This window comes from Rhinatrema bivittatum, chromosome 3, assembly GCF_901001135.1.
Source record: "Rhinatrema bivittatum chromosome 3, aRhiBiv1.1, whole genome shotgun sequence".
Classification (NCBI taxonomy): domain Eukaryota; kingdom Metazoa; phylum Chordata; class Amphibia; order Gymnophiona; family Rhinatrematidae; genus Rhinatrema; species Rhinatrema bivittatum.
This window is the reverse complement of record NC_042617.1, coordinates 577,656,860-577,681,397: the sequence shown is the minus strand read 5'-3', so window position 1 is coordinate 577,681,397 and position 24,538 is coordinate 577,656,860. Positions and strand designations below refer to the sequence as shown.

Genomic DNA, 24,538 nt, shown 5'->3' with positions numbered 1-24,538 from the left:
CGGGGGACAAGACAGGGCTGTCCTGTGTCGCCCTTGTTGTTTGCGCTGTTCTTGGAACCCCTGGCGATTCGCATCAGGCAAGCGGAGCAAATTTCAGGTGTACGGGTGGGCGAGCGTGAGTTTAAGCTCTCGCTGTTCGCTGACGACGTATTATTTACCCTCCAAAGACCCCAAAAGATCTTTAGAGAAAGTAATTGCAGAGTTAGGTGACTTCAGTGCGGTCTCAGGATTTAGGTTAAATCTAGAAAAGTCAGAAATCCTCAACATCTCTGTCCCCAAAGAACAAATCCTTTCATTGAAGCAAAGGTTCTCCTTTAAATGGGCATCTAAATCTATTAAATATTTAGGTATTCGAATAAAGAATTCATTAGATGAGATGTATGACTTAAATTTCTTACCCCTTATAAAATCTATTTCCCAGGACATAGATACATGGTCAGGTTATACCCTTTCTTGGTTTGGCATACTAGCTTCGGTTAAAATGAACTTAATCCCACGGCTTAACTACCTCTTCCAATCTCTTCCGATATACTTATCCACAGATAAGTTGAAAAGCCTTCAGAGTAGAATCTTTGCTTTTATTTGGAAGTGCAAACCCCCGAGGATCACGAGATCTATCTTATATAAACATAAACTACAAAGGGGACTGAATGTGCCGAATATCTCCTGGTACTGTGCAGCAGCGCAGATTAGAGCCACTGTAGACTGGTACAAAATAAAGACTGAGAAGCAATGGGCGTGGCTGGAATCTGAGATGGTTGAACTTAAACCTGGCTGATAGGAAGACAGAGCCACTGTTAAGCTGCTGTTACCGCCTGAATTTAGAGGAACCATTTAGGAGTCTGAGGATCCTATACTGATTTCAAGGGAATTTCTTAAGCTTTAAGAAATATTGTAAAAGCTGAGGCACAGGTTAAAAATTGGCCAGTTCTGAGCTGTAGACCGAGGGCCATATTTATTGCCTAAGTGCCTATAACTAAAGCTTTGAATTATTACCTTCTAAAGAGGTTCAGTACATGTGCACAAGTGAACTATGCTGATGCATAAAGACCCCCTATAATCTATTTACAGTTTTTAGAGACTGTCTGGTTAAGGGTTTAGTTAGAGGGCTTACAATTATTTATTTATTTGTATTAGTTGGGTAGGGTTTAAGTAAAAATAAAAATAGCATAGATAGTTTCATTTAATTTGTTTTTTTTAGGTAGGAAGTAGGCGTCTGAGGAAGACCTGCAGTGGAGAAAACTGGAGTCTTTGAAAAGAAGAAGCGAAATCTGAAAGAAAGGGCCCCACCGGTGTTCAATTGTGAGCTCACTAAAACAAAGACAATAAAAGAATTTTTTGTAGGAAAAGGAAAAGGAGAACAGACCTGAAAGTGTTAGAGGTTATGGGGCAGATTTTCAAAGGGTTGCGCGCATAACCCCAAGAAAGTGCCCCTGCACGTGCCAAGCCTATTTTGCATAGGCTCGGCAACGCGCGCAAACCCCTGGACGTGCGTATGTCCCAGGGCTTGAAAAAATGGCTGGGGCGGGACCGAGGCCTCCAGGTCTCGGCCGGCGCGTGCAACCTACGCCTGCTCAGAGGCAGGCGTAAATCATAAAATAAAGGTAGGGGGGAATTTAGGTAGGGATGGGGGATGGGTTAGCTAGGGGAAGGGACAGGAAGGTGGGGGAGGGCGGAAGGAAGAGTGGCCTCGGAGGGAATGGAGAAAGCCATCGGGGCTCCCCTAGGGCTCGGCGCGCGCAAGGTGCACCAGTGTGTACCCCCTTTCACGCGCCGACCCCCGATTTTATAACATGCGCGGCTGCGCGCGCATGTTATAAAATTGGGCGCAGATTTGTGCGCGCCGGCTTGTTATAAAATCTGGCCCTATGTATAAAGACTGAGAAATTTATGAAAGGGAAGAAAGAGAGATAAAAAAAAAATAGAGTCTGAACAAGAAAAAGTTTACTTACCTGATGTTTTCACTGAATGTACAAGGAATTTAAAGATCCTATTTTTAGAAATAAAATTATAATAAAAAGGAAGGATACATAAGTTAAAGGACAGAGAAAGCAAATTTTGTATTTATATTTATCTGACATATGCTGTTGACTCTGTTGGACTTGGGATATTTTCAGAATGTTATGTAACAAACTAAAAAAAAGAAAAAAGGATAAAAAAGTTATTTGCTCTAAATCTACCAGTTCGAGTCTGAGTGTTTTCTCCCTAAGTACATTAAGACAGTATGCATTTTACCTAATGATAAATTTCAACTTTTGGTTTCTATTCTTATAAACCTTTAGCCCCACTGCTAACAAACACCCCTTACATAAGAAAGCCAGGTTAGCGTCCCTGGGGTGTGAGTGTTCCCAGGGGGCGGGGCTTAAATATTTAATAGTCAGAAGGTGCTTTATTTCAGCTCTCGCACAAGAAAATAGTTACAAGACCATGATGAGATGGTATATTACCCCAGAAAGTATTGCTAGGTTTGTGCCATCGCATTCAAACAGATGCTGGAAAGGGTGTGGGAGTTATTTACATATGTGGTGGCGACCTGTGGAAAAGTATATTTACATTGGCCTCAGACTTAGTTGGGTTGACGGTAGATCCCAATTCAGAGCAAGTGTTATTAAGGGTCCCACTTGATAGGCCTGATTCAGAGAATTCTCTGCTCCAACAATTAACGCTGGCAACATGTTGTGCCCTTGCGTATAGCTGGATGTCTGCGAGAACTCCTACGATTGACGAGGTGAAATAGAGGCTAAATAAGATTTGCCTTTTAGCCAAATTGACTGCCATAAAGAATAAAACCTTAACAAAGTATTGTAATATTTGGACACCCTGGATTAAGGATAAAAAATTAGCCTTAGGCCCATTATAATATAACAGTTGTTTAGAAGCATAACGTGTTAATCAGTTTATATCTTGTGGTATACTTTATGTATCTTGTCAGATGAACGACCAATGTGGTCACCAAAGTGAGTGACTTATTATTACTGATGTGGAACAAGATGGTACGAGGGGAGGGGAGGGTTAAGTGGGGAGGAAGAAAAGGGAATATTTGATAACGATGCACAACATGAGAATATCTGGTAAAGTTATAACCATCTTTATTGGAAAACTTTCTACAGTGCTTGGCTTTACTTTGAAATCTGAATGCTTGTAAAGTCTTTGGTGTTTAACATTGTGAGTCAATAAAAATTACCATTTATAAAAAAAAAAAAAAAAATTCTAAGTATGCAATCATTCATTTTGTCTTTAAAAAGCTGGCAACTTTAGACCAGATTAAAATCTTCACTTTATTGGGGAGATTATTGAGAAGGTTGTTGCCAACTAGCTAATCGGCTTATTTGATTCACATGATTTCCAAGGCGAGCTTGCTGGCTCTTCTTGACAATTTAGGCAGACATTTGATGAATTCCTCACCATGCTAGTCCTGCGTGATTTGACTGTAGCCTTTGACACCCTGGATCGTGGAATCTTGCAGCAGCAGCAGCAGCTACGTGTTCAGTGTGTCAGAAGCCTAGCTCTTAAGTGGCTCCAGTCTTATCTTTCCAACATAACCTAAAAGACTTTTGCTCCAATCCTCAGCGTTTGGATTATGCAGTTTCCCAGCATCTATACCAGGGGTGGGCAATTCCAGTCCTCGAGGGCCACAAACCTGTCGAGGTTTTAGGATATCCTAATGAATATGCATGACATAGATTTGCATACAACTGAGGCAGAGTGCATGCAAATCTCTCTCATGCATATTCATTAGGGAGATCCTGAAAACCAGACTGGTTTGTGGCCCTCGAGGACCGGAACGGCCCACCCCTGATCTATACTGTCTCCGTTGCTTTTTACGTCTACACGAGACCCCTGAGGAAACTCATCTCACACTGTGGCGTTTCCTATTTTATGTACACCCATGGTCTGCAACTTTACATGAAGATGGAACCTGATCCACTGGCAAATTTTAGGCAGCTTAATACCTGTTTGGAGAAAATTGTGGCACAGCTGAAGTTCCATAGACTTAAACTAAATGCTGCCTACACAGAAATACTGTGGGTGGGACACAAAAAGGTGGAGGACATGAAGGATGAAAAGTCTTGATGGGATTCCTTGTATATTCTGCTCCCAGGCTCATGGCTTGGGCCTGCTTTTAAATTCCAAGCTATCCATGAAATTCCAGGTGCAGGATGTTACTAAGTCTGCCTTTTTCAACTTAATATTAGCTGAAGCAACCGAGCCATTTTTTTTAGACAATGATGCGTTTGTGTCTGTGATGTATTGCTAAGTTTTCTCTAAATAGATTACTGTACCTCCTTTTATGTGGGTTTACCAAGGAAAACCTTGTTTAAGTTGCAATTAGCTGAAAAACGCAGCAGTGTGGTTGTTGATTAATACCTCCCCATTTCAAAGGATCGGCCTGGTTTCAAAGAGTCTACATTGGCTTCCTGTGGAATATCATTGCATGTTTAAATTTCTGGTCTTAACTTTGAAAATTCTACATCATACGGGACCACATTATTTGAGAACATGTCTTATTCACTACATTCCTACGTGCTATCTTTGCTCCTTTTATGACTTTTTTTTTGTTAGAGGTCTCTTCTCTCAAGATTTTCAAGTTGGTCATCACAAGACAAAATAAAAAAGGCTTTCTAAGTCATTTCCCCAAGCCTTTGGAACCAGATCTCTAATGTTATACATTTACATACTCCCCTTTTGCCTTTTAGGAAAGATGCGGAGACTTTGCTTTTTCAGCTGACATTTGCCTGATTGAGCTGATGCTGGGTGGTGCCTTTCTGTTAAATGCTTGTTTGTTATGGCCATAAATATGATGGTTGGATGTGAGGTTTTTTACAGAGTACATGACCTTTGGAGCTTTTCAGTCTGCTTTTATGGATTTTATTTTGTTGTTTGTGTATTGTCTGCTGGATGTTAATAACTGGATTATATGTTTGCTAGTTTCTAGTCTACTTATTTGTGATTTGTGCAGATTTGTGCAGATTGTATTTTTTGCTGTAATTATGTCATTTTATTGTTCTGGATTAATATGTTTCATTGTATGCATATTTTTATGGCTGCAATCCACTTTGACCCCTGGAAAGGGATAAAGCAAAATATAAATAAACAAATCATAATGATAAATGTCCATGACATTACGTCTAACTGTTGACTCTTAATGAGTTAGCACTGCAACTCTGATCAGTTTACAGTAATTGTCATTACAAAATGCCCACTTTGTTTTGAAATGAGTTCTAAAAATGTAGGCTAGATCCTGATGAACCTGCTTCACCTACTCTACAGGCAATCCCAATGCATCAGATGCGAATCAAATAGGAGGCTATTTTCAAATAATCCATGTATCTGTAAAGTGGTGTTTTTAGCATACATATTTTGCACTAATTTTCCAAGAAAAAACCCTGATAATTAGCATAAAATATGCATGCTAAAAACTACATTGTTAGTTTTTCAAGAAAAAACTACCTAAGTGCATGCAGTAAAGGCTGACATTATAAAATCTGCAGTAACTTATAGATTGTTCTAAGAAACAGCTGTATATACTTGTTCATGAAGAGCATAATATTCAGTAAGCCAACAAGCAGGTAAGTTATCCAGCTACAATTTGCCAGATAATATGTCCTGCATATTCAGTGGGATAAGTGTCCCACTGAATATCCCCGATTAAACTTATCCAGCTAACCATAGCTGGATACATTTAAATATAACCAGACATTATATTTTAGATGTAAAGATACTTGTCTTTCATTACTTTAGAATTAACTGTCAATATTAAAAAAAAATATAGCTGGTTATGTGGCAAAGTGCTAGGTATTTAAAAAAAAAAAAAAAAAAAAAAGAGATTTCCAACCTACATGCTCGAACACAGCCCCTCCTTCCTCCCTCCTTAGTTCCAAAGGTTTGGCCCTGCGTGGTCAAGCTTACACTATCCTCCTGAAGATTCTGCTAAAATTACGGTATTGGGAAGGTATGAGGATAAGGTTTGGGATAGGGAGGAGGGGCCGAGACTGGCACTGGTCCTGACTTTTATTAACTTGTGAGTTATCTGTCTAAATGATTTCAAATATTAACCTCTGAGTGATAGTAAAAATATTTTCCCACTAATGGATCTAGTGAATCGAATTTTGAACCCAGGAAATCAAAGGTTCCGTAGATGCTACAAGCTATCCCCTGGTTTCATTATCTCTTGTGATAACAGGAAACATATCTTGGATGATGAACGTGGCCAAGGGCAGGTCAGTATTTATACAATGCAGTCTCTTGCTGCTGGGAGCCAGGGTTTCCTGCCAGGCACCTTGGAACTAGGACTGGGAGAAGTCCGTTTGTTTGCCACATGCTAATGTGTTTTACATAGAGCTGATGTGTGGTTTTAGTAATGCAGTACTTTTCTATTTTTGCCTGCTTTCAAAACATTTGTGCGGTTAGTCAGTTATCAGCTCTCTGTTTGTTTAAGGACTGCGAAACCAAAATAGTTTTAAGCTTAAGTATAACTTACAGCATGACTCACAGGGCAGCAATCAAATTGGATAATACCCTAGTGCACAACACTTTCTCTCTAGTGACCAGAAACATGGAGAGAAAAAGTGAAAATAAAACTATTAGTGCAAATATTAGCAGCTCCAGGAGATGTAGAATTTGCTTTACCTGGATGAAGATCTGTACCTGGTTGACTGGTTAGGCCCGGGAGAGATTCCTGTAACTGATAAGTTGATGAGGAGGAGGTTCCATCCACCGTGTTATTGGAGTTCATGTACGCGCCATATGTTGATGTTGAGTAATACTGTGCATACTGGTTTTGGCCAAAAGCTGTGTAAGAAGGATAATCCTGGAACAGTGAGAACAATTTATGAAGTCAGGGTAGAAAAAGGAGTCCTTTCTTAAGTTCTGGTTTACAAAAGGATTAGGCACTACTGGGCACTGAAAAGAGGCTAATATCAGGTTACTGTAGGATTCGGTATCCAGTTACTGTCGAAGTAAACAAGGCAACTGAACCAAAAAAAAAGTAAATCCTTTAAAGCCAACCTACAAATACAAAAAAAAATGAAAGAAATGGCATAGTTCAGTTGGCATATATTTTTTGTAGAGTGCCTTTCCTGAAAAGTCCCATAAATGTATAACTGCAGGTTTTGTATACGTACTTATTTTGTGGTTCACTATTCCATTAACTCAAAACCCTACTGAAAAAGATAACCTGCTAGCTGTTGTGAACAACTGTGTACAAGTCTATCCCATCTCCCCTTCTCCCTCACTTCGCAGGGGTAGGGGATTCCACCTTAACCATAGACCGGGGGGCTTGGCACGTACTGTACGGCCTCCATCACACAGCGTTCAAAGTCTGCCTGGTTATGACAAGTGAAACCAAAATGCCTTATGGACAGAAAGCAATACTATTGATACGGTTTGATCTTACAGGTAATGTAAGCATGCAAGTATATACTTGCCAACTTTATTTGAGGGACATATAAAAAGCTGAAGGAGTCGCACATACTGCTTGAAAAGGCGTGTGCAGGCTCTCTCTGACTATGTTAACTGCCACCGTCAGTAATTTGAGTGCAGAAACGGTGCAGACAAAAGCCTTCATTAGAAATGGCCAGGTTAGTTGTGATCTGGCTCAGATCCTACCTTGGGTCTCTCTCAATTCCCGGCTGCCTCGGCCTGCTGAACCTTGCCAGGTGGAAAATTCAGCTCAGGAAGGATTTGACCTGCACCAGATCAGTGCCTTTAACAGCAGAACCAGGGCATATCACAGAGGTGATGAGGTTATGCTGGAGATTGTCTGCCCCTTGAATGATGACCCTTGCTGGTATGACAGTGGTACAGCGGGATTCAGTTTTGGAGATTTACCTCACAGTCTTCAACCAACTCACCCAGGCACTTGTTCTGGGGAGCAGGGAGGAAATATTTAAAAAACAAAATGAGAAAAAAAGCCCAAAATCCAAAGAAGAAAACCAGAATTTACCTGATCAGGGAAGTTTCCAGATTTTGTTATGGTGATGAGACAGATTCTGTGACCTGTCTTTAAAAATGTTTCTGAAGTTTTGATATTTGAGGGACTGAGTCGTAGGGTGGAATTTAAAAATGGATGAAAGATACATGCACTCTGTCCTGGCTTGACTAGCCATGGCCTGCATGGACTGTAGAAGAAATATAAATCGGCTGTACTTTCAAAGTTCAGCCCGGTCATGCCAGGGACAGTCCTTGAACGAGGGCCCCGCACCATAGGCTCCTTCTGGATCCCTGCGATCGCTGATCCCAAGTCTGCTTCCTGGAAGGCATGGGGGGAAAACTAGCATGGGATAGCGGTTGCAACCCTAAAGGGGACACAACAGAACCGGGGTCTGGGTTCCATGTGGGAATTTGATCTTCTTTAGGTAAATGTGCATAAAATCGCTGCTGGCAGAATGGATGGACCTGTTTGGTCTGTATCTGCCGTCATTTACTATGTTACTAAATCGGGACGGTGGATACCACTGCTGCACGGCGACTGGGACTCCTAACCGCCCCTCCCCCCCTCCCCCCATGAGCTGTGAATGCACCCTCTGCACCCCCAGGCTGGTCCTCACACATATTTCATGATAACCGGGCTAAATACATTTTTACGGACATCCATATCTGTACGATGAGATAATAATTATCATCAGAAGAATTTCTGCTTTTCTGGATACAAAGAGCAATATGTGTATCATACCTGCTGAGAACTACTGAAGTTTGTTGAATTGGAGACTGAATTATTTGCATAAATACTGGATGACGGGGTAAAACTGGAACCTACATTTAAAGAAAAAAAAAAACCATGGTGGGATGAAGCTTTTGAACACATGGGAAAAGATAATTACAATTTGTCATTACATAAATGGAGAGAGATCACCTGATAATACGGATTAAAAAAAACAACGCAGTGTTGAGCTAGTGAGGTTGTAGGAGACATTGGCTCATTAGCTGTCTGGATGCAAGAACCACACATTGAAGCTGCAGTTCTTACACCATGAAAGGGGAAGGTACCCTCATTTAAGATAAATTGGAGAAAATATTTTTTTAATCAACCCATAATCAAACTCTGGAGTTTGTTGCTGGAGGATGTGGTGAAAGCTGTTAGTGTAGCTGAGCTTAAAACAAGGTTTGGACATGTTCCTGGGAAAAAAAGTCCATAAACCATTATCCCTGGGATAAGCGGCATGGAATCTATTAACCCTTTTGGAGCTGGCCAGATACATGTGACTTGGATTGGCCACTGCTGGAAACAGGGTACTGTGCCTGATGGTCCTTTGGTCTGACCCAGTATGGCAAATCTTATGATTATTCTCCCACTCCACATATACTTAGCCCACTTGCCTTTCTGTTCACATTTTAACATCTTCCTGTGGTTCTTTTGCAGTTAACTTTGCTTCTGATTCAAGTGTTGTTTCTGAAAACGTAGACAGGCCAGCAGAGTCCCAGGAGAGACCCGGGTAATGTCTTGCAATAGGTTTGTTTGGTGCACACCATGAAAGGCATGAACCTCACACGTAAGCCAGGGTAGGTTAGGTACAATATCAATCTCTCAAATGTACTGCTAGTGCTGCTGTATGTAAATCTTGCACTATGTCAAAGAGATTCCTTCTGGTCTTAATTGGAGTAATATTATATATTACAGACAAGGTGTGCTTGGAAGTTCTCTTTCATCAAGCCACTGGTGCCCAATACAATTTGGGATTTTATTTTCTTTCTTTCTGTTACATTTACTTGGTCTCTGATTGTATCTTCTGATACTTTATGATCTTCTGTTTCTGCATACCAGGGTACAGAATGGTCACTCAGCTCAGCACTTCTATTAGCAAATCCATTCTTGTGCTTTTCTCCTTTACCACAATGCCTGATTTTCTTTCGTCAAGCTTTTTATTGGCTGGAGTGGGAATGTTTCAGATGATCACAAACCTCCTCATGCTCTGCAGGGCTGTTATCCCAATATTTCTAAGGTACAGTTATGTTTATAGTGCTTACACAGTTTCCAGTGGATCAGCTGTGCACCTTATTATGCCTTTCTGTAAACAGGGCTTCTGACATCAGCACGTCACACCCAAAAAACAGAACTGCTTCCAGATCTGTGCTACAGAATCTGCATTACTCTGTTTTGCTGGGGGGTTTTTTTCGATGCGTGCTGTGAACCACCTTGCCCTTAGTCCACTATTCTGTTCTGCAATTTAAAAATCCCTTATCTCCAGAAGAGAATAGCCAACCTGCCGAGCAGGGTTTTAAACTGGGATCATCAGGGATAGGTGAACCGGAGGGAAAAGGGCCACATCTGGAAAACTATGTGCACTCGTGTTTCATACTATGGGAAATAAAGTCCTGGGTCTAGAAGCAGCCATGGAAGAGGCTGACTTGGATGTAGTGTCTGTCATGGAGACGTGGTACACAGAAAACCATGACTAGGATATAGTTATACCAGGCTGCAATCTATTCAGGAAGGACTGGGTAGGAAGAAAAGGAGGAGGTGTAGCACTATATATAAAAAATAATATTAAAGCAACATAATTTCAGGGCCTTTGAGGTAAGGAAGAAGCACTATGATTTAATCTGTAAAGAGAGAATGGAACATTTATTTAAACTGGTATAATATACAGACCTCCATCACAGACAGAAGAAATGGATAGAGATTTAATGGAGGATATTAACAAAAGTACCATGAAAGGGGGATTTCAATCTGCCAGATGTTGATTAGGACATTCTGTCTACAGTGTCTTCTAGAAGCAAGGAGATGCTGGATTCACTGCAGGGAGCACTGCTCCAGCAAAGGGAAACCGAACCCAAATGGGAGGACGCGATACTGGGAACGGTAGTTCGGGTTTTGTAGCGGGCGATCATCTGGGGATCCAGTAATAACCGGATGGCGTGCTTCAGTATTAAAGCCAAGGAAAACAATGTTCATTCAAAGACGAGGGCCCTAGACTTCAGGGAAACTTGGTTAAAATGGGGAAGTACCTCAAGGAGTCGTTAGCTGGATGGAAGGATGGAGGGAGGCAGAAGAGCAGTGGGACATAGCTAAAAGGGATATTAGAAGAAAAACTAAGCTTTTTGTGAGGAAAGTAAATAAAGGAAAAAAGAGGATGCTATGGTTTTCTAAAGAAGTGGCTGAAAAGGTAAGGAAAAATAGGATGGTGTTCATAAGTACAAGAGATCAGGGAACGAGAAAGACAGGCGACAATATCAACAATCTAAACAGAAGGAAAAATAGCAAGTATGATAAAATGGGGGAAGGGAACAAGACTTCTTTTAGATATGTGACTGATAAGAGGAAGTGCAAAAGTGGCATTTTGAGACTCTGAGGTGAAGGGAATGAATAAGTAGAAACGGATGAGGGAAAAGCAAAATTACTTAACCATTAATTCTGATCCGTATTCACTGTGGGAGGGGCCAGGAGCAGAACCACATAAAGTGAACGCAACTAGGACTGGAAGGGAGGAAAACCTCTATCGATTTTCTGAAAAGTGTGCTTGTGAGGAGCTAACCGAAAAAGTGAAGGCGGCAATAGGACAAGGTGAGATATATATTCCAAGACTATTAAGAGAGAAATTCTGGCAATAAGGCAGACAGCCAGGAAGATTTGCCTGCAGATGTGTAAACTATACAGCCCTAGACTGCTTCACCCAACTCCTGTATCCTTACACCTCCTCAAGAGAACTGCATTGTTCACAATTAGCTCTCTTTTCCTGCCCTCCCCTCGGTTTCTGCAGATTCGGGAATAAGATACTGGTAACTCTCCATCTTGAGACGTCCTACCTTGCAAAGAAAACCTGTGACTATGGCAGTGCCTTGTATACTGAACTGGTCCTCTCGCTGTGGCCTCCGCCCCCTTTCTAACGCTCCTTCCCCTGCACCAGGTGCTTCCCTTCTCTGCTTGCACCCTTTCTAGGTCCATCTTCCTGCTTCCAGGGCACCCAGTAGTCCCACCTACAACTTCACCTTGTGTCGACTTTAACCTCTCCAAACCTCTATAAATCTCTACCTCTCTCCTGGAATTTCCCTGTGCTTAGTATAACTGCTAATGTGTAAAGAATTCGTCTATAAATTGTAATCTGCCTTGACACCAGCTTGGTTAAGGCAAAATATTAAACGTTTATAAATAAACAAACAAACAAACAAATAAATAAATAAATAGATCTAGCAAAGCTTGAGGAATGCTCTAGGGTCTAGCAGCAAAGATTTAATGCTAATAAAGGCATCATTTTGCATTTAGGATGCAAAAGACTACGCGAGACGTACAGTATGGGGGACAAATTCCCCTAAGGATGATAGATGAGCGGAATTTGGGGGCGATCGAATCTGATGATTTTAAGGTAGTCAAAGAAGTGGATAAGATGATGACAAAAGCCAGAAAGATGCTTGGGCTGCATAAGGAGAGGAATGGTCAGCAGAAGAGGTGAAATTGTCCCTGTATAGGTTCCTGACGAGACCTCACTTGGAATACTCTGTACAATTCTGGAGACTGCACATTCGGCTGGAGCTGGTCCAGAGGGTGGGTGCTAAAATGGTCAGTGAGCTTCATTCTAGAGCACATGGGGGAAAGACTTAAAGATCTGCGTATGAGGAAAGGAAGGATAGGGGAGATATGATAGAGACATTTAAATACCTCCACGGTTTTCATGCATAGGAGGCAAAACTCTTTCAACAGAAAGGAGGCTGTAAATCAAGGAGGTCATGGGATGAGGGTGGAAGGGGACAGACTCAGGAGCAATCTAAGGCAATATTTCTTTACAGGGAGGGTAGCCAATACTTGGAACAGCCTCCCCCTGTTGGTGGTGGAGACGAGGACAGTATCTGCATACAAGAAGGCATGAGACAAACACAGATGATGATTTGAGAGTGGGAGGTGTTAGTTGGTGTGGATTTTGATCTTAGTTACTGAATTAACATAAGAACATAAGAACATGCCATACTGGGTCAGACCAAGGGTCCATCAAGCCCAGCATCCTGTTTCCAACAGTGGCCAATCCAGGCCATAAGAACCTGGCAAGTACCCAAAAACTAAGTCTATTCCATGTAACCATTGCTAATGGCAGTGGCTATTCTCTAAGTGAACTTAATAGCAGGTAATGGACTTCTCCTCCAAGAACTTATCCAATCCTTTTTTAAACACAGCTATACTAACTGCACTAACCACATCCCCTGGTAACAAATTCCAGAGTTTAATTGTGCCTTGAGTGAAAAAGAACTTTCTCTGATTAGTTTTAAATGTGCCCCATGCTAACTTCATGGAGTGCCCCCTAGTCTTTCTATTATCCGAAAGAGTAAATAACCGATTCACATCTACTCGTTCTAGACCTCTCATGATTTTAAACATCTCTATCATATCCCCCCTCAGTCGTCTCTTCTCCAAGCTGAAAAGTCCTAACCTCTTTAGTCTTTCCTCATAGGGGAGCTGTTCCATTCCCCTTATCATTTTGGTAGCCCTTCTCTGTACCTTCTCCATCGCAATTATATCTTTTTTGAGATGCGGCGACCAGAATTGTACACAGTATTCAAGTTGCGGCCTCACCATGGAGCGATACAGAGGCATTATGACATTTTCCGTTTTATTCACCATTCCCTTTCTAATAATTCCCAACATTCTGTTTTCTTTTTTGACTGCCGCAGCCCACTGAACCGACGATTTCAATGTGTTATCCACTATGACACCTAGATCTCTTTCTTGGGTTGTAGCACCTAATATGGAACCCAACATTGTGTAATTATAGCATGGGTTATTTTTCCCTATATGCATCACCTTGCACTTATCCACATTAAATTTCATCTGCCATTTGGATGCCCAATTTTCCAGTCTCACAAGGTCTTCCTGCAATTTATCACAATCTGCTTGTGATTTAACTACTCTGAACAATTTTGTGTCATCTGCAAATTTGATTATCTCACTCGTCGTATTGCTTTCCAGATCATTTATAAATATATTGAAAAGTAAGGGTCCCAATACAGATCCCTGAGGCACTCCACTGTCCACTCCCTTCCACTGAGAAAATTGTCCATGTAATCCTTCTCTCTGTTTCCTGTCTTTTAGCCAGTTTGCAATCTACGAAAGGACATCGCCACCTATCCCATGACTTTTTACTTTTCCTAGAACTCTTTGTATTTCCTGCTATAAAAAGTGCATTTGCGACTTGCGACCTGTGCAGTATCTGCGATGTTTCGTTGTACTCGGAACTACCTAAGGCTACACACGTTTGACAGGAAATACAGAGTGCTAGAATAATTCAAAAGCTGTTCACTTCAGAAAAAGCGATGCTCACTTCCAAGCCACCTTTAAATCAGAAGCTTTTTGAATTTCCCAGCTCCACCTGTACAGCAGCAGGAAGCACAGAGTTCATTAGAATGTTCTAGAAAGGACATGGGGTTCACTCAAATGGTGGCAAAATTACATACCTGGAACAGAATTTTACAAGTTTTATTGTACTCTTCACCGGACGTATTTTGTAAGAAGCAGATTATACAAACTGTTGCATAAATAAATAAGTTCTGAGAGCCTTGTAAAAAATTCTGAATTTTAGAGACAACGACAAGAGGGAGAAGGGACAGCAGATAGGAAAAGAGGAGGAGGAGAAATCGGTTTGAGAGCACTACCCCTTTCAAACCTGAAGGAAGACCACGTACGAAACTGCAACAATGCAGTAATTGTGGATGAGAAGAGAAGGGGGTGCGGAATGGTAGGAGGGAGGATGTAAACCTGACAAAATATCTAATGAAATGTGATTTTTTTTTTTTAATGAATGGGGATTGCAGTATTCGTAACTTGCACAACCTGCCAAAATACCGGAAAGAAAGAAAACGAGGGGCCCAGGTTGCCATATTATTTACAATGTATATGCAAAACCAGGAAATGGAAACTTGTCATCTGCAGATGGGTTTTTTTTTTAGCTTATTGCATATGAATCATTCCGAGGAAACATATTCATTTGTCTGTCAAGCGAGCCCCTTGTCGGAAATTTCACTGCCAAGTTACTCAATAATTATTCATTAGCTGTGAGAATTCCACAAAACGTGATTGGTCCCAGGCCCGGGCATGTGTTCCCTTTTCCTTCCCACCCATGACAACATTGCAAGTCTTTACACAAACAGCACATGCTATACTTTGTTTTTTTTTAAATAAATCATTATGGAAGGCTGTGGTGTTGCACCTGACAGATGGTGGGTGTGACAAAGCTGAATTTTCTTTTCATCATGAATCAGGTTGAAAACTACAATAGACTGCAGAAAGAGGAAGATGGGCAACAATAGCTGGAAAATTAAGAGAAGATGGGAGTGAAGTCAGAGGTGCAAAAATTCAAATAGAAGAAAAATAGCAAATACAGTAATACGATGCACAAGACTTCTTGAAAGACATGTCAATGATAAAAGGAAGTTCAAAAGTGGCATTGTGAGAGTCAGAGGGGAGGAGCGGAATATGCAGAGACTGAGGAGGAAAACTGCTTTCACTGCTTATTATGGAAGGGCCTGGAGCAGGGCCACATAAAACAAATGCAAATAAGACTGGAAGTGAGGTAAACCTCAATCGATTTTCAGAGCACTGTGTTTGTGAGGTGCTAATTGAACTTAAAGGAGATAAGGTGATGGGCCAGATGGGATACATCCGAGGGTAGTAAGGGAACTCAGAAATGTCCCAGCAGCTCCACTGGTTGACCTTCTCAATGCTTCTTTAGAGGTGGGAGTAGTTCCAGAGGACTGAGAAAGGATGAATGTGATTCTTATTCACAAAAGCGGAAGTAAGAAGGAGGCTGGGAACTACAGACCAGTTAGTCGGACCTCTATAGTGAGCAAATTAATGGAAGTGACACTAAAACAGAGGATAGGGCAGTTTCTGGAATCCAACGGGTTGCAAGATCCGAGGCAGCATGGTTTTACCAGAGGTAAATCTTGTTAGATGAATCTGATCATTTCTTTGATTGTATGACTAGAGTTGGATCAAGGGAGAGTGCTTGATCACTTGGATTTCAGTAAGGCCTTTGACATGGTTCCACATAGGAGACTTATAAATAAATTGAATGCCGTTGATATAGGACCCAGAGTGACTGACTGGGTTAGAAACTGGCTGAGTGGGAAGTGACAAAGTGTAGTGGTCAACGTGTTTTCTCTGAGGGGGGGGGGAGGTGTTACTAGTGATGTGCCTCAGGGATCGTCCTTGGGTTGGTTCTTTTCAACATTTTTGTGAACAACATAATGGAAGAATTGTTGGGAAAAGTTTGTCTTTTTGATGATGATACCAAAATCCGTAACAGGATGGACAGCCAGGAAGGTGTGGAAAACATGAGGAGGGATCTAGCAAAGCTCAAAGAATGGTCTAGGGTCTGGTAGTTAAGATCTAATGGTAAAAATGCAAAGCAATGAATTTAGTATGCAAACACCCAAGGGAGAGGTACAATATTGGAGGTGAAATTCTTCTAAGCACGAAGGAAGACCGGGATCTGGGTGTGATTGTATCTGATGATCTTAAGGTGGCCAAACAGGTGGAGAAATTGATGGCAAAACCCAGAAATAGGCTTGCCTACATGGGGGGGGGGGGGGGGGAATGGATAGCAGAAAAAGGTGCTGATATTGCCCCTGTACAGGTCCCTGCTGAGACCTCACTTGGAATACTGAGTACAATGCTGGAGACTGCACCGTCAAACGGACATAAACAGGTTGGAGTCAATCCAGAAATGGCTACTAAAATGGTCAGCAATCTTTGTTACAAAGCATATGAAGACAGACTTAAAAGATGTAAACATTTACACCCTAGAAGAAAGGTGAGATAGGGGAGATATGATAGAGATATTTAAATACCTCGAAGGTTTCCATTCTCAGGAGATGAGTCTCTTTCAATGCAAGGAAGGCTCTAGAATGAGGGGTCTAGGGATGAGGGTGAAAGGGGGTAGACTCAGGAGTAATCTTAGTAAATATTTATTTAAAGAGAGATTAGTAGATGCATGGAATGGCCTCCCAGTGAAGGTGGTAGAAACAAAACCAGTATCTGAATTCAAGAAAGCATGGGATAAATACAGACGATCTCAAAGGGAGTGAGGGAAATTATAAAGCTAAATTAATTGGGCAGATGGGCAGACTGGATGGGCCAAATCATCTTTTTCTGCCATTATGTTTCTATATAAAAGTTTAATTCACAGTTGATTTATACATTTTAAATAATTGTGCAAATAACGCAGGGTTTCCAGCAGTGACTATGCCTGACGGTCAGCTCTGGAATGCAGAACTTTGGCAGGAGAACGTCAGTCAAAACTCCAAAAGGGACAAGGTTCAAAGCCATTCCTGTGGCTGAATAGCAATTTGTAAGCACACACTGGCAGACTGACAATGATGATAAAATGATGCGCGCTGTGGAAGGGTTCCAGGGCCGAGGGTGGAAAATAAAACGGGTAGATCGTATTTTCAAGTCTACCTACATTATTTCCCATAGGAAATTCACCCGCACAGGGACCTGGTGCAAAAGGCCACAGGTGCTTTGTACTGCGGAAAGTTTCAAAAGGAAAGTGGTACAGAGTCCGAGGCTAAACGGGCCTGTGGTTGGAAAATTGCCCCCTATATGTTGAAGCCCTATATACTGTGTGTGTATATTTCTACTGGACTCATCCTGGTGACTGTTTGCGTTAATGAAGATCCTATTCTGAGATTGAAACATCAGTAACATATAAAACACCTGCTAAAATATACTTTCAGCAACTTTGGGTGGAACCACCACGTTTTCAGACTCGCCAGTCTGCGACACCAGCGGAGTTATGCGGAGGTCACCTCAGATCCAGTGGACCCTACCCAGAACTGAATTCCGGCATTCTGCTTACTCAGGCACCGCGATTGCTTCCCTGTACGTATTTTATTTTCTCCAGCCGGCAGTTTCCTCCTGCTCATTTGTACCTTCAGTTCAGGTGAAAAACAGGGATGGGACCTGGCGCCATGAGCCTTCATTTGCAACTGCTTGGGGTGGGGTGGAAGGGGGAGGAGATTCCCCGCTGTTCATATCCTCTCCCTGCTTACATTCAGTCCAGTCCTGGCCTGGGAGCCGTGAGGCTCCCGGAGCTCAGGAATCAGAAGCCCGGGGTCTGGCCACCAGGAGCTCTGAACTTTGTGTTCCCAGAATCCCATGGGACACAGAAGACCTGACCCAGCGATCAAACCGGGGACTTTCTGCCTGCCGGAACACAGCACTTACCATCCGAGCCACCAACGCTCGCTGACATGGGTTACTAACCTGGCATTTGGTAGGAATAAGGTGCTTGGCCTGGTTGTGGCGTGGAAAACCCTGGGCTGTAACTGAGACATCCGCTTTGCAGTGGAGATTGTGCTTGGGAGAGTCCACTTTCTGTTTTGATGCCTGGCAACATTACACCCAAGTCTGTGTAAGAAATTAATTTTCAACTGATTTTGTTTTTTTTTTTTTTTTTTTTTAGAGAGATTACATTAGATACCTAAACTAAAGTAACTGCATCACACAACAATGAATCACTGCATTTTACTTTTATGTAAAAAAAAAGCGAGCAATCAGAAGATGCAATACCGTAAGTGGGTAAACTGTAAGGCTGTCCTGTCTGAGAGTAGGCGGTGTACACGGCCGGCTGCTGCATTCCCGAATACTGGGTCTGTCCGGCATAGGCAGACATGGACTGAGCTGCCGGTGTGGAAAGAATGTGTGGATAGGGCCTAAATAGTAGGAAAAACAAACATTAATCGCTTAAAGACCTTTCACATCTATCATTTTTAGACAATTAAGAAATAAACATTATCTGCTGGGAATCTAAAGGAAACAGTGTGTGTGGGCCATTCTCTCTCTATATATATGTACATAACTATGTGTATATATCCCTGAACAATCTTTCTTCTTATTGTTATTAATACTATATATATTATATTGTGTGTATATATAACTCTCTCGATCTACTATATGCCTATATCCCTGAACCATCTTTCTCATTATTATATATATTATATTCTGTGTATCTCTCTCTCTATCTATATGTAACTATATGTATATACATCCCTGAGTCATCTTTCTCATTATGAAATGTATATATATTACTATATTGTGTGTATCTATCTCTCTCTATCTATATGTAACTATATGTATATATCCCTGGAACCATCTTTCCCTTTATTATTATTATTATAAATATTAGGGATGTGAAATCATTTTTCCTGAATTAGGCAATGTCAATGACATTGCCTAATTCGGAATGGTTCGGGAGAACCGAAAAAGTATTTAATTTTTTCCAAAATTTCAGAAAAAAATTCATTTTTGAGTTAGTGCATGCTAACGGGAGTTAGTGCGCATTAACTCCCGATAGTGTGCACTAACTCCCGATAGTGCGCACTAACCCGAAAATCGGGGCTCCCGAAAAAACAAAGCCCCGAACTATGGGAAAAATGAAATTCCCGCGGGGGCCCCCCCGAAAACAAAGCCCAACATGAAATTTTTATCCGAAGCACATCTCTAATAAATATTATATTGTGTGTGTATTTGTGTCTCTCTCTATGATTATAATAACTATATGTCTATATCCCTGAACCATCTTTCTCATTATTATATATATTATATTGTGTGTGTGTATCTCTCTCTTTCTATCTATATAGTGCTATTCACATTTGTCTCCAAAGCGCTATTCACATTTGTCTCCAATCTAACTCAGGCAAACCCTCCTGACATACCACCTAACCAAGCTCAAACAAAAGCTGATGAGCTGGCACTCTTCTTCAGTAATAAAATCACCAACCTACTAACACAAATAAAGCATAATACCGGCACACCAACCAGCAATTACATTCTGCATAATAAAGACATCTCCCTCCAATCTCTTGACATCTCCCTCCAATCTCTTGAACTCACCTCTTCCTCAGAGATCCAAACACTTCTTAAGAAAATGAAACCCTCATCGCATCCACTAGACCAGATTCCGTCTAAATTACTACTGCTAATCCCGGACACCATAACCAAAACCCTAGCAGACATTATAAACTGCTCATTCATCCAGGGTTTCTACCCAGACGACCTCAAAATAGCATCCATCAAACCGCTACTTAAGAAGCCTAACTTGGACCCCAAAGATCCTAACAACTTCCGTCCAATCTCAAATCTGCCTTTCATTGCCAAGGTGATGGAGAAACTAGTTAACACACAACTAGCAGATTACATAGAAGAACACAAAATTCTCTTCCCCACTCAATTCGGTTTTAGAAAAGCCTCAAGCACCGAATCCCTTCTCATCTCACTGACTGACTACATTATTTTGGGCCTCGATAAAGGACAGGCCTTCCTACTGATCTTATTGGATCTATCGGCAGCGTTCGATACTGTGAACCATGCCATATTACTAAATCAACTAGCGAACATCGGTATTGCAGGATCAGCACTAACATGGTTCAAAACATTCCTAGAAAACAGAGGTTTCAAAGTTAAAATTCACAACAAAGAATCCCCCAGATACCCATCATCACAAGGAGTTCCTCAGGGTTCCTCTCTCTCACCAACACTTTTCAACTTATACCTTCTCCCGCTTTGCCAACTGCTAAACAAATTGAACCTAAAACACTTCATATTTGCCGACGACGTCCAGATTGTGATCCCTATCAAAGAATCCATCACTAAAGCGCTAGAACTTTGGGAAAATTGCTTTCAAGAAATTAACGAGCTCTTATCCAGCTTAAATCTAATCCTAAACCAATCAAAAAGTGAATTCATTCTAATCTCTCCAGATAACTGCAAAATCACTACAAATCCGCCAGCCAACTTGCAAACCTCAAAAGTAAGAGATTTAGGAGTCTCCATAGACAACAGACTAAATTTGAAATCGTTTATCAACCAAACAACCAAAGACTGCTTCCACAAACTGCACGTATTAAAAAGAATAAAACCCCTATTTCACTTCCATGATTATAGAACAGTGCTCCAAGCAATAATATTTGCGAAAATTGATTACTGCAACTCCATCCTACTAGGCATCCCATCATCTCATACTAAACCGCTCCAAATGATACAGAACACCGCAGCAAGAATTCTAACAAACAAAAGAAGAAGAGATCACATTACACCAGTCCTTAAAGACCTACACTGGTTACCAATCCACTACAGAATAATTCATAAATCCCTCACCACAATCTACAAGAATATTCATGGACTGGCTCCACTCCATTTACAAATAGCTCTTAAAAAACACTCCTCCAACAGACCCATCAGGGAAGCATATAGAGAATATCTACAGGTACCACACAACAATACCACCCAACATATAACATTGAGAGATCGGGCCTTCTCCACAGCAGGTCCCCCACTGTGGAACTCCATCCCCCTAGAACTAAGACAGGAACCATGTCTTCAAACCTTCAGGAAAAGACTGAAAACATGGCTGTTCATGAAAGCATTTCCGGACCCTTAAAGATTCTCTACCATCAAATGCAGCATTACTGATCATTTCCTATTAAACTGAAACAGTCTCTATCTACCAATCATTACAATGTTTTACTTCTCGTTAAACTGTTTATCTTTCCTCTAACTCTAATCCCAGTTAGAATGACCCCGTTTTATTGTAACTTTTTTCTTCCATGCACTTGTTTTACCTTTTAATGTATACTCTTATGTTATTAGTTATTTACGTTATAATGTATTTCTCACCCCTTGTTTTATGTAAACCGACATGATACGAACTCCGTGAATGCCGGTATAGAAAAATACAAATAAAATAAATAAATATATATAACTATATGTCTATATCCCTGAACCATCTTTCTCATTATTATATATATTATATTGTGTGTGTATCTCTCTCTTTCTATCTATATGTAACTATATGTCTATATCCCTGAACCATTTTTCTCATTATTATATATATTATAAGGTGTGTATCTCTCTATCTATATGTAACTATATGTCTATATCCCTGATCCATCTTTCCCTTTATTATTATAAATATTATATTGTATGTGTATCTGTGTCTCACTCTGTCTATATATCTATATATGTATATCCCTGAACCATGTTTCTCATTATTAAATATATATATATATATTATATTGTGTGTATCTATCTCTCTCTTTCTATTATATGTAAATATATGTCTATATCCCTGAACCATCTTTCCCTTTGTTATTATTATATATAACGGTATATTATATTGTGTGTGTATCTGTGTCTCTCTCTCTGTCTATATATCTATATGTATATATTCCTGAACCATCTTTCTCCTTATCTGCTATACTATTTCCTGTAATTTTCAGTTTGAACTGACAGCAAATTGCAGAAAAAAAACAGAATGTACATGAAAAACCTCGGAAAGGTTAGCAAAATTGTCTGCTTCAATAAATTTAAACAACTTGATTTTACTAGGAGATTTTAATTTACCTTTTAATCGTATGTCAGAGGACTCTCAGATTTCATTGTTTAATGATATTTTACGATCGTTAGGTTGGTCTCAAGTTGTTTTAGCACCCACTCATTGTCACGGAAATATGCTTGATTTGGTGTTTATTAATAATGGTGCTACTTTTCATTTATTGAAGGATCCTGAAGTTATAGTGGTCCCATGGTCCGACCATTCTTTGATTAGTTTTTCAGTAAATGGTATAATTAGTGATGAGAATGTTGTGTCTTCATCTAGTAATTTTTTGAAAAGATCTTTTGTTGACACTAACAAATTAAAAGATCATTGTGTTTCAGTTCCTGACGTTTCTGAAGCCAGTGATCTCAATGCTTTTTTTGATGATTGGGTTGCTTTTTTAATGACCGCTTTGAATTTGATTGCTCCGTTGAAAGTTTGTTCACTCTCCAATCAAAAGAGTAATAGGTCTAGGCCGTGGTACAATTCGGTCTTAATGTCATCTCGTCAATATTTACGGAAATTGGAACATAAATGGTCTAATCACCCTTCTCATGATACTGTGTTAGCTTTTCGTGAGGCTTTAGCCAAATATCAATTGGATACCTTAACTGCTAAAAAGGAATATTATTCCAAAAAAATACATGAATTAGGTAATTCCCCGAAAGCTTTATTTAATTTAGTTCGTAAGTTATCAGATGTACCAAAACCAGTTAGCTTTGACTCTGCTTCTCTCTCAGCTGATATGTTTGCAAAATATTTTGCAGTTAAGCTAGAAAATCTTTTACTAAATTTTAAAGATGTGAATATTTCTTTTAGTCACTATGAGTGGTAATGCTGCTACTTGGACAGAGTCTGATTTAGTTTCCTCTATAGAAATTCTGAATATAATTTCACAATTGAATAATACCACTTGTCCTATGTTGAATATCTCTACAGTTACTTTCAGAGAAATCTTTGTTCTTTTGAAAGTTTCTATCACACATATTGTGAATGCTTCATTGTCAGTGGGTACTTTACCTAAGGCTTTAAAATCGGCAGTGGTGAAACCTTTATTAAAAAAGGCAAATTTAGATAGTGGCAATTTGATTAATTATAGGCCTATCTCTTCTCTTCCTATATTAGCGAAAGTGATTGAAGGTATTGTTCTTAAACAACTGACTGACTTTATGGACACTAATGAGATTTTGAGTCCGCATCAATTCGGCTTTCGTCGTGGTTTCAGTACAGAATTACTTCTTATTTCCCACGGCGGCTCCTCCTTTGCACGCGCTGATGCTCTTTCTCCTTCCTGCCCACGCGGCTCCGGCAACGTTTACTTCCGGGGCCGCACAGGCAGGAAGGAGGAAGAGCATCAGCGCGTTTGAACGCGATCTTTTTCTTCGGGCAAGGAGGCTCAGCAGCCGCATGAGCCTCCTTGCGCCCGGGGGCATTGGCTCCCCTCGGGATACCACTGCTCGCGTCTGCCCCTAATACTTTGGAAACTTTATTAAAAAAAAAAATAAAAAAATGACGTCACAGGATTGACCGGCCCACCGGGGGAAGCCCGATCCCCCGATAGGACAATCCGCCCCTGTTTACAAGGGATGGCTTACTTTCGGGGGAGGTCTTATATTTAAGAATTTGGCAAAATCTCTACTACCGTGTTTCCCCGAAAGTAAGACAGCGTCTTACTTTCTTTTTACCCCAAAAAGTCCCACTATGTCTTACTTTCAGGGTATGTCTTATATTGGAAAAAACCTGTAAGACATCCCCCGAAAGTAAGACGTAGTGTTCAAAAAAAAATAATTTTTTTTAAATACCTGTCGGAGGGCCGCGTGGGTCCAGGCGGCCGGCGGGAGCCGGGTGGTCGCGTGTTAATCTAGGCCGCGGGCGGGTGGGCGCGCGTTAGTTCGAGACGGCCGGCGGGCGGCCTCGTGTTACATCTAGGCCGGGTCGCACAGGCGCGCATTCATTCACTGCCGGTGGGGGCTGCCTCGGCAGCCCCCACCGGCAGTGAATGAATGCGTGCACAGGCCCACAGCGCCTGTGCGACCCCTGCGATTCGGCGCTGGGGGCTGCCGGTGGGGGCTGCTTTCGGCGCTCAAGGCAGTCACATGCCGTGACGTCACAGCATGTGACTGCCTTGAGCGCCGAAAGCAGCCCCCACCGGCAGTGAATGAATGCGCGCCTGTGCGACCCGGCCTAGATGTAACACGCGGCCGCTCGCCGCCCGCCGGCCGTCTCGAACTAACGCG

The 24,538-nt window shown here is 41.2% G+C and overlaps 1 protein-coding gene across 4 annotated transcripts in view; it reads right to left on the bottom strand.

The window, feature by feature from the left end:
* LOC115088384 (eyes absent homolog 4) overlaps positions 1-24,538 on the bottom strand; it is a 193,984-nt gene that overhangs the window by 114,927 nt on the left and 54,519 nt on the right. For 2 of the 4 annotated variants that reach the window (XM_029596600.1, XM_029596599.1), the window contains exons 3-6: positions 18,497-18,639; positions 18,191-18,334; positions 8,675-8,754; positions 6,631-6,811 (exon numbers count right to left, since the gene is read on the bottom strand). In XM_029596600.1, the coding sequence (XP_029452460.1) occupies positions 6,631-6,811; positions 8,675-8,754; positions 18,191-18,334; positions 18,497-18,639 (548 nt within the window). The remainder of the gene's footprint in view (positions 1-6,630; positions 6,812-8,674; positions 8,755-18,190; positions 18,335-18,496; positions 18,640-24,538) is intronic. The other 2 variants (XM_029596601.1, XM_029596602.1) reach the window with 1 other exon arrangement.